General features: G+C 36.7%; 1 protein-coding gene across 2 annotated transcripts in view; it reads right to left on the bottom strand.

Annotated features, from left to right (window-relative positions):
• Positions 1 to 7,602: 7,602 nt before the first annotated feature.
• syn2a (synapsin IIa) overlaps positions 7,603 to 11,478 on the bottom strand; it is a 21,204-nt gene continuing 17,328 nt past the window's right edge. For both annotated transcript variants that reach the window (XM_034696047.1, XM_034696046.1), the window contains exons 10-12: positions 10,305 to 10,407; positions 9,952 to 10,098; positions 7,603 to 9,819 (exon numbers count right to left, since the gene is read on the bottom strand). In XM_034696047.1, the coding sequence (XP_034551938.1) occupies positions 9,685 to 9,819; positions 9,952 to 10,098; positions 10,305 to 10,407 (385 nt within the window). In that variant the 3' untranslated portion in view covers positions 7,603 to 9,684. The remainder of the gene's footprint in view (positions 9,820 to 9,951; positions 10,099 to 10,304; positions 10,408 to 11,478) is intronic.

Below are 11,478 nucleotides of genomic sequence, written 5' to 3'. Positions count from 1 at the left end.
CGTACGGGACTCAAAGGTCTGCTATGCAGCTGGAATTAATCCAACAAATAACATCCCCCTGGAAGCACATAAGTATTATCAGCAAATTGTACTTAAATTGTCAAATGGAAAATGACTCCTGCATTCAAATGTCCTCTTTGACAGATATACTGTATGACCATACATGACGTTATCAGGTTGACCCATCAATGCAGGAGTAATACTTTACTGTTTCTGTTTACTTTACTCACAGTTAAGCAATCCATCTTGTGATGCAGTGTCTGGTGCTCAAGCCCTTGCAAAGGTCACAAGCTATGTCATGAGAAGATTGATGGGGTAAAAAAGGACAAAAGTATTTAAATATAGCATACAAAACAGAAAAGACTGAGACAGAGAATCACAACCAGAAAGATATTCTGAAAAACACTGCATAGTATCAAGCTTATAATGCAACATGTTTGTTTTATAAAAGTTATGTTATCATAACCGTTAAGTACAGTATGGTGCACTACAAAGGCAAAGTGCAGCAACTATGCAAACAGTGAAACTTAGAAAAATGGCTTTAAAGTTTTTGAAGTGGCCAGACAAATCTGTTTTAGGTAGATCAGTGTGAATGCATTCCTATGCTATACTTATACATTGAACTGCTCTATAGGTATTCCAAAGGCAAAGTGCAGTTACTACAATACAACTGTGTTTATTAATCAAAGAAGCAGGTAGGCTGAAATCGTCTGTCTGTCTGACTGACTTTTTTTGTTAGCGACTAGCAAGCTAATTGTTTACAATATTACTATTTCTCAGGATGCTCATGTTAAAGCTGGGGTTGCTAGTCAGATTTAGATATACTCTTTGTTACACTGGTTAAAATGATCTTTACATCCCGATAGCAATCAATACATAATGTGTTCTTAAAAAAGAGTGAAAAAAGCCGCTATCTACAGCCGGAATTAACCTGGGAAAACACCAACCAATCCCTGCCATCACGAGCCAAATTATAAAACCAATCAAATCCTGTCCTGCTGTTCTGCCCGTCTCCTGCACGTACATTTCATGTTTGTTTTAAAAAACGATGTGCTGAGGACCGGTTTTGAATCAGTCATGATCATATGGTCACGAATCAGCGGTCCTCATGCATTTGAGCAGGAGCGTCGTTTTGGAGGAGCTCCGAGGGGAGGGGGGAGGGGTTAGACGGAGTCCTGAAGAAATGCTACATTCAAATTCATGCTAGTTTTCCATGGCTACAAACCCTAGCTTTAAGCTTACTCTCTTTCTTACAGACCTCAGGATATTTGCGTTTCAATGCGAGTTAAAACATCCTCTTGCATTGAGATTGTTCCATTAGTGCTATTCTGACTGATGTTGCAGATAGGAGAGTGTTTTTTTGCTAGTAAACTAATGATCAATACCAAAGCAGAACACTTTGTATGCAAACAAGCCTGAGAAAACAATGTCAGAGAGCGGTTGCCGCACTTACTGCAGTTTGGCTTTGTACAGTAGTACGTTACTTTGTTGTTGTTCAAAGCCAAAACGCAGTAAGTGCAGTTACTGCGCTCTGGCTTTGCATGACAGCACTGTAACCTTACTGTCATACATAGCCAGAGTGCAGTAACAGCTCTTACTGTGGTTTGGCTTGGTTTTTGACTGAATTTTGTAGTTACTGCAAATTTGACATCTATTTTTGTCTGAAACAGAACACAGTTGAACCAGGAGACCTAATCAGATGATAAAACAGATGTCACACAAGAACTATTCTAGTCTTAACTCAATTTTGACCAAATGTGTAGTCACTGCACTTTGCCTTTTGTAGGGCAGTTAATGGTGCAAGTATAAAACGAAGGTGCAGCACATTAGCATATTTCAGTCAATGGATTTTTATGACTGATAATATAAATCTAACACCTAAAAGTTACTTTATCATCAGGGTCAGTGAACGAGAGAGATCTCTACTCTGTAAAGTCTGTCTCACTAGACTAGACTTGACAACAAGAATCCCCTCAGAAAATACTAAGGAAAGAGGAAAGACTTTTTCATTTAACATCAAACAAATGTGACTCACAGACACAGCCTCCAGACTAACCAGAACCCTTCCTTCAGTGTTATACTCTCTGCCAAGACAGCTGCTTTCCTTTCTCGGGTGTGGCATCCATTGGCCATCAAAAAACATCACTTTGACATTCAGAGGAGTGTTATTTTTCCATGGGCCTTTGAGATAAAGTCTGCATGCAGATTTCTAACACTTGTGCATAAAAATAATTAGGTAAATGTGTATTGTGGCATTTTTCTACTGGTTGTCTGCATTTGAGACAAGAGAAGGCATACTTATGCAGCAGAAGTAACTAATCATGTAACCAGAGGACACTGTATGTGGGCCTTTTTGTGTCCCTACTCCACCACTAGATGGCAAAAAGACCTATGTTACCAGCTTTATGATTGCAGTGAGTAATTGAAAGAACTCATGTTATGTTTTGTTATTTCAAAGATCTGAATACATGACAATTGATGACCCCTATGTCATTCATTCTCCACCTCACATTTCCTTTAATTCAGAAAAGGATTCTCTGCTCTGCTATCCAGCAGATGGTCAGTGCAGCATGCCCCCATATAGGGCACAAGTAGTCCATGTTGTGCAGCAGCTTGGCAGACAGCCGGGATGAGTCCAAACAGGAGCTCCTCAGCTGGAGCTTCAGGGCCCACAGTGTCATTCCTCCTTCATTTTTCAGTGCATCTTTACCTCAACAGACCAGGTCAGTCTGCTCCTTTTAAGAGAAAAACATCAGCACCATCTGGAAGCCAAACAAATGCACAGTGTTGTGCATATTTCATCCGACAGATATGTTTGCAGAATATGATTCAGCTGTAGGGCTGTTTAAAGACTTTGAAATGTGTTTTATATGTGCGATGTAAACAAAGCTGTCGTCCTTTGTATTCCTAAAGACAAATAATGGATGTGATAATGTAAAATACAGTCATCTACTTTCAGTGCATCAGACACCTCAGCATCTTTCCTTGCATCAGGGTATAGTGGGCAGCTGTGTCAATTACTCATCAGACATCTACAGGGAGAATGAAGCCAGACACCATCAGTGCCGAGATATCAGTGATGAGTCTACTAGAAACATTAAATACACTAACACACAAGAAATATTGAATCCATCAGACTTCATTATCACACAATTTTTTTTTTTTTAAATGTTTGACATAGTTTAGAAAATTCTCATTTTTAGGGCACACTCAACTTATCCCTTTAAATGTTTGCTTATTACTCATCTAATTTGGACATTTAGGTTACTTGTTAACATCTGATATGACATGTTTTAAAAACTCCTTTGTGCCAATCTCTTTTAGAATTTTAAACAGTAAGTAGCCTGTTACGGTTGGGACAGTGTTATGGTGCTCTCTCTTTAAGATTATGCTGTGTGTTGTATGAATGTGTACTATTTATTGTATTTATTCTTATTTATTTATGTGTTCTCGTGTCATTGTAGTGATTTTTGAAGGGGCAGGTAACATGTGCAGCACTGATGTCAAAGACAAATTTCCCTACCGGGACAATAAAATACATCGTATCGTATCGTATCGTATCGTATCGTATCGTAAAACAAATAATCTAGTTACAACTGTCGGAGTAACCTGATGAAAAACATCTGATTGCATTAATCTGTTTGTTATTATTATTTTTTCTTTTAACCTATATTAGACTCAGCCAACATCACAAAACAACAATGCAGCCATCAGACTCAAAGGCAAAAAAAACAACAAGATTTTTGAAAACACCTAGTCCATAGTCTGAAAGTAAACATGAATAAAGAAATAGATCGGTCGATAGTACAAATAAAATATAAGTAAATACAAACATACAAATTATTAATAATATTAAGATTGTAATGATTAACACACAAACAAATAATAATAACAACAACAATAAATAAAAATAATTTTAAAAATAGTAATTAGGATACTACTACTACTACTACTACTACTACCACTAATACTAATACTACTACTATTACTACTACTAATACTACTACTACTAATAATAATGATAATAATAATAATAATAATAATAATAATAATAATAATAATAATAATAATAATAAAAATAACGATAATAATAATAATAATACAAAATTCTCACAGTAAACTTCAAAGAAAAATAAGTCAATAAAATTAAATAGTAATATTTATGTATATCACAAATCAGCCCATCAGAGACTTAGCCAAAAAGAAATAAAGCAACAGGTGCCCAGGAAAAGATCTGGAAAAGATATTTTTTTTAACCGTGATCTCGCAGTAATACTTGCCATATAAAAAATATCTTTCAATTTGTTCTTTCACTGTGTGACTGTGGTTGGCTGTGGCCTTAACCAGGAGATTATGAAGACTTTCTTTGCAACTAGAAGCAGGACCCTCGGAAGAGCTGCATGGCCACTGTGCTCCTCATCCCCTGGTAATATTCCCAGTAGGAAGCAGGAGGGTTCAAAGGTCCGTTCTAAACCCAGACAGTTTTTAATTTCAAGTTGAATACCTTTCCAATATGTTTTTAGTTTTGGAAAGTCCCAGAATATATGTGTGTGGTCTCCAACCAGGCCACAGCCCTTCCAGCACTTATTTGAGGATCTACCAAATTTGGAGTCACCATCATCATAATATTCCAGTCAAATTCCCTCCAGATGGGGCGACCTGTTGCAGCATGTCCCACTCTGCAGGATATTTCAAAATCTTTTTCTGAAATGATGGTATTAATCTCCAGTACCCATTTTCTTTATGTATCCAAACTATTATCTTCTGATTCTTCTTGTAAAATGTTGTCTTTTGAACAGTTCCTTTGATCTAATTATTTTTTAATAACTGTAATCAGATAAACAATAACCTTATTTCAATCACTTCAATATGAGTTAATAATTATTATTTTACAAGTTCAGAAATGATGATTGAATGACTGTTTTACTATTTTAGAAAATATATGAAATGTGCAATGTCTTTGTGTTGTCTTCATGTAAGATTACAGGTAATCTGATTACAGATAATATGATTATCTGTATGCTTCATTGTATTTAATTTGATGACTTCTTTAATCAGACTACATATCTAGATGAAAAATGGGAAGTAGTCAAAGTACAAGGGATGAGAAAACTTTTAGAAATGAGTTTGGATACAATTGATCTCATTAAGATTTCATAAGCATCAATTGCAATGTCAAATAAAATTTGATACAGTGATTTGAGCATAATTTATTATAACAAAAATTAAAGTTGCCATCAGTGAGAGTCATTTTAATTGGTTGTCACATAACCAACCTCTTACATCATCTGTCTTTCAGTTGATCTAGAATATATTGAACCAAAGTAGATGTCTACAGCATGTGCACATTGTGAGTGTATGCTCTCAGAGAAGGGAGCACCACTGTTGAAGTAGAGTTTGGTATTTGGTTGCTATGAAAAGTGTCAGAGAGGAAGAGTTTAAGATCAGGTGGGACTTCATAATGCTTTCAATTACTAGCTGGAGCATTACAACCAAAAAGGCGAAAACAACAATCAAGCACTACATCAGAAGTCATGTATAAAGGATGCCGTGATGACCTATTCATGGTTTCTGCTAAATTGTTTGGTGGGGTAGAAGCCTCATTAAGACAACAACAAAAAGAAAACTTTACTGAAAAAAAACATTTTGGTGAGGAGTAATTGTGCCCAATAAAACAGACCTGTGTGGATGTCTTTCATGTGTTAGGAAGATTTTAGTAGAGTAAGAGTAACTACTACTACTGTACATTATACTGTATATTAATTCAGTTCAAGTTAAGAGAAATAGAAACAACCTCAACAACCACAGCCTTTTCACACAGTCTTTATTTATGATAATCACACCTCAACAAACATCACAACAATTATTATTGATTGTCTCCGCTGTAGATTGTTTACAGCAATAACAGAGAGCGAAGAGCTAAAGGAAGCATTTCTGCTGGAGCAGTAGAACCACAGAATACTTATTATACTTTGCATGTGATTGCATCTGCATCACTTTACAGCTTGTTGATTGTTTTGAATTGTATCCATAGATCACTCTAGGTGCACTATAAGAAAACACACAGAGATTCTATCTTGGGAAAATAGATTTTTTTAAGGGTTTCAAACTGCCGATGGTCTCAGCGTTCTTTGTGTCTTCACTGGTTGTGTGGGAAAGGGTTGTGTCTGTCAGACCAAAAGCACTGATCACAGTCTGGGAGGTGCTGCAAGACAAAAGATAGGTGACTTTGTGTGTAAAGTCAATATACAGCATATACTAATTCAGCTATGAATAGTACTTTACTGACACATATAATGTTCATATTTTTTCTTGTGATAGTTTTCTAAAAAAGAAAGAAACCTCTTAATGCAATATAGTCACCACCTTCAACCTGTAACTGTGTACCTGATAAAGTGACCACAGTGTGTGTGAGTTCCTAAGTGTGTTGGTAATACTCTGCTGAACCTGCAGCTCTATTTGAGCATTTACAATTAAAGGTATTGATTATTTCTTCAGGAGTCAATGTTTTTATTTGCATCCGTTGCAGCAGATTGAATGATCAGCTGTTAAGCAGGCCTTTGTGGATCCAGTTTTTTGGGGGTTCCAATGGATCTGCTTATCTTTGTTGTTCTATTTTTGTTTTGAAGTCAGGATGATGAAATATGATGTCAAATATGACTTCCGTGTTTTTCTTCACAGTATTGCATGATCTTAAATCACTAGTCTATTTGATATCTGAGCATGTGACACAGACAGCACAAAGGTAAGTCACCAGAAAAGAAGCAGAGGGAATACATTATCACAATACAATTATCTCTACCACAGTACAGCTGACACTTCATGCATTGCAAGCCATGGAGTTTAAGCAGGGTAAGTGTGTATGTCCTGAAGCTGCACTTTTTGTACAGCCTCCTTGCTCATTAAACATGTGACATTCGACCCACGCTCTCCTTCAAACTCTCATACAAGCCTTCATAACCTCCCGACTTGACTACTGCAACAGCATTCTCTACGGCCTTCCCTCCACTGACCTCAAAAAACTCCAATACGTCCAGAACTCAACTGCCCATTTTTTTAAGGGCACTATGAGGAGTTTTTCACCAGCTGAGAAACAGACTAAAACCAACACTGATGACTCTTTATGACCTTCAAAAGCAAACAAAACCATAAAAAACAACACTGATACCTTCTCTGTTGTCATTTTTAATGCCTTAAACCACTCAGAGGGGGTAGGTGTCAGATCACATGATTGACATTTGGCTTTAAAAACACTCTTTTCGGCTGTTTTCATGGATAATAATCACATTGAGTGATACATCTGGCTGTTAAAAGACAGCAGGGTGAGGTTTTTGTTGAAAACACTACTTTTGCATGTACAGAACAAGAGATAAGAGGTATCACTTTGTCCACAATGGGGTGCCAAAATTGATATAAATCAAAAGTTCCTAACAGCAGCTTTAAATAACATTTTTATTTGTATTATTATTTTCTGTAAAGCAACTTTGAGTACCAAGAAAAGCGCTATAAAATGACTATAACTGTTATTATTATGCATGAATGTTTTTTCCAGAAAATAGTCATTCTCAAAGTGCGCACTTATGAGGAAACACAGACCAAACATATATTGCAAAGGAAGCTTTATTGCCAGTGACAGAGGGGAAACATCCAGAATGGAACTTTTTCCACATTTTATTGTATTTTGATCATAATTTAAACAGTCCAACACCGGTTTTAAAGTACATATATTTAGCGGGTTACTCTGGCCCTTATTGGTTACAGTACTGCAGATCAGAAGATATCATGTACACTTTAACACAGTGGCCAGATAGAACATAGCAATTGGTCAAATATTTATTTACCATCACTGAACCAAACTATGCAGATATTAGAGATTGGGTTATCTCTGCATGTTCTTCCCTTTGGAAAAAAAATTGCCTTGGCATGTTTCCTATGAAATAGAACAACACATCCATTTAGCCTCAGGCATGGCTTTTTACAAAGATACACTCACAGATACGATGACACGCTACACGAGATGGGGAAGAGTTATTCACAAAGCTTGCTGAAAATATTGATACTATTTTTAGAATATTACAAGGAATGGCCTTCACTAAAGCCGCTGGACGACGACAACAACGTGATTGAGAAGTTTGTGTAAAAACGTTTTAAAACAATTCAGTCTGTGGATAATTATAGCTTTTTTTAAAATGATTTGGAAGGAAGATCTGATTTCACAATAAAATACATAAAAGGTTAAAAACAAGGATTTATATTGCACTTTCCATTAGTTCACTGGAAGAGTGTGATCAGGGTAAACGTGCTGAATCTTTGAATGGCAGTAACAGAGTTCACACTAAAACGCAGAGCACTCGTATTGTTGTTATGGCAACACCACCCAATCACTGATATCCAGTGTGAGGGCAGCAGACAGGAGGGGGGGCTTCTATCTGGCATTTCATAGCAGATCATACACCTTTTCACTCCGAATTAATGCCTGCTTTCAAACAAGAAAACACAAATGGACAGCAACAGTTAGATCCAGCATTATTTCCCTGGTGTGTAATCTACAACAGGCTGTTTGAAAACACAAGTATTGTCTTGGAGCGCTGTTCTCTGATGAAATTACACATTTACTGCAGGATTTACAGTTCCCTTGTTGATATTTACAAAGTGGGTTACTAGAGTGCAAAGGATGATTTGAAATAATCATTTACTCTTTGGTTGAAAATTATATGTATATACTGTATTTCAGTGTTTGTGCACACCTGCACAAATTTCTATAGGATAAAGTCTTTATTAAATCTTATTTATGTACTCTGCATCTAGCTATAATTTTCCTAAAATCACTCTAAATAATCTCTTTTAGTGACATTGTGACATTACAGATGAAAAAATAACTCTAAGAAAGGCCACATACTGAAGGTCTGTATTGTGTGTGTATGCAGGAGTGTGCACTGTTGTGCTCACCGGGGTGATAAATGTTTGCAAATAAGCACATGTAACCTGTTGAACTTGAACCTATATACTAATGCATTTCTTATGACACATTCACAATGCATGAATCACAGGGAACACAGCTTGGGTAAAACAGCGATGTTACGAGAACATCCCACTTAATCAGACATCAATAACTGACTTGCACCTGTCTTTGTTTCAATCATGCAAACAAAAATAAATATCTATTTAGTATAAGTATGAAAATAATCACCACTACAGCCATACACACTCACGTACTGTTTACATATCAAGATATACATAAACTTCAAACTGCACCATAGTCCACAGTTTGAATGATATCTAAAGGTACACACCAAAAAGAGAAAACATAAAGGGAGTAGGGGCAAACAAAGGAATCACAGCTGCGTCAAACAGGTAGCACAGAGCAGCACTGGACTCAGTGTAGGCACAATCTGCTTTTTACATCGTCAACAACAGCCTCAAAGAAAACAAAAAAACAGCTACCACTGAAACATAGGTGACCTATACAAGCACACAAATCAACCAGTCAACAAGTAGACAGTACATTTTGACACTGCATAGAGTTAAAAACACAGTCCAGGCCACTACTCAGCTGTACCAAGCTCACATCACTGAGATCTGATTCTAGCTGTTGGCATCCACACACATGTCTGCGCTTGTGTTCAGCTAAGGTACGCCTTTGTTATCTTGACTCTGAGACCTCCCCCCTTTCTCCTGGGTGATTCAGTTGGCCTGAACTGGTTTTGGACCCACTGCAACGCCATTACAGTCTAGAATGTACTGCAGACAACCTTGAGGCGGGCGCCCGGCACCGTTTTTAGTGTGTTCACCGACAATCTCTCCCTTCTGGCCAGTTCCCTGAGGACAAAGAAATAAGTCAGTCAGCGACAACTCTGAAGGTTTCCACGTGGTTGTGTCTTAAAATAGCTTAGATAACTTGGGTGCTTTAGTGTCCCGTGGCATGATTAGGACACTATCATTATACTTCACCTGGGATGGCTGTATGGTGGTTGGTCTCTGGGGAGCATTAGCTTCCCTCTCTGCTAATTGGTTCATCTCTGCCAGCACCATGTCAGCAATGAGCTGCCTGTCCTCAGCTTGGTGCTCCCCTACCAAGGGCATGGCAGAGCCCACCACCTACGTCACAGGGGAACAGCAGAGAAAGAGAGAGAGGGAAAGACCCAGAGGACGTCAACATCAGTGTGCCTGAAGTGAATGTAGTCTTTATATAATACATGCCACATTAAATTTGGATAACACAATGAAGCACTTCCTGTGGCAGTGTTTGTCCTCATAGATTTCAAACAATTTAAACATCAAATCTGAATGTGCTTTGTTCCTACCTCTGTGATGTAATCTTTACCATCTTTCCCATGGATAGCTTTAACAGCACAAATGTGCAGACCTCCAAAAATCTCTGAGCAGGTGTCAACCCACTGCTTGTACCTATACAAAAAAAGAGACTCAGCATAAAGTGGCTCCACTCTCTGATGATCACCAGCTTTTTGTCAGAACAAGGTGATAATTAAGTTCAATGCACCCATAGTTTACTGCTGACTACTCAGAAATGAAACATTTGTCATTGCAGTGAATGATGCACTGGAAAAAATGCCCCTCAAAAAAAGGAAAAAAAAAACTTATTTCAAGGTACTTTTACCTTGAATTACGCAAAAAAAATCTGCCAATAGAACAAGAGAAAATTTGCTTGGTAAGATTTCTTAAAATAAGACGGAATATTTAGAAAACTGTGATCTTAAAATTAGCAGGTAAAACTTTTTTAAGCAATATTTTCCAGTATTTTAAAGTGTGTCTCATAATAAGCCAGGAATGCTAACAATTAGTATTTTTTCACACAAGAAAAGATTTTTGCACTAATACATTTCATGTGAACTTCTTCATTTGAGATATATTAACCTTAATTTGAGTTGTATTATAGCGGCACTTCTCTAGGTTTAAGACCATCTTGTACTTGAAATAAGATTACAAAGTTTAATTTGAGCATTTTGAGATATAATGTCTTCTCATAGTGAGCTGGATATACTAATATTCAGTCATGTTGTGTTTTAGGATATAAGCCAGCTATGCTCTAAAGTAGGTGTTTCATTGTGCATGTAGTTTGAGGATGTATATTCTTATCTGATTTAGAAGAAACAGTGCCTGAAAACTGTAACCCGACCTTAAAAACAACAACTTTTCTTTCTTTCTTTCTTTTATCAATGGAGCTGTTTTCTGATAGATTCTCCAATAAAATGTATTTAATTAAATCAAGTAAAGTGTTTGTCTTAAACCAAGATTACCCGTCTTCTACAAATAGGATCTCAGCTTGAAAAATGTATGAAATGTTAAATAAACCTTATTTCTTCTAAATTACAACTCAAAACAAGATCATATCAAGATTGTTTGACTTAACAAGATATTTAAGATGTCTTAAAACAAGTCCCTCTATCTTGCTCAAAGGTTACTTGTTAAGTAAATTTATCTTAAATCAAGTGGGATTAGACATTTTGACTAAAAATG

The sequence above is a fragment of the Notolabrus celidotus genome, chromosome 11 (genome assembly GCF_009762535.1).
Source record: "Notolabrus celidotus isolate fNotCel1 chromosome 11, fNotCel1.pri, whole genome shotgun sequence".
Classification (NCBI taxonomy): Eukaryota; Metazoa; Chordata; class Actinopteri; order Labriformes; family Labridae; genus Notolabrus; species Notolabrus celidotus.
This window is presented reverse-complemented; position numbering and strand designations above follow the sequence as displayed.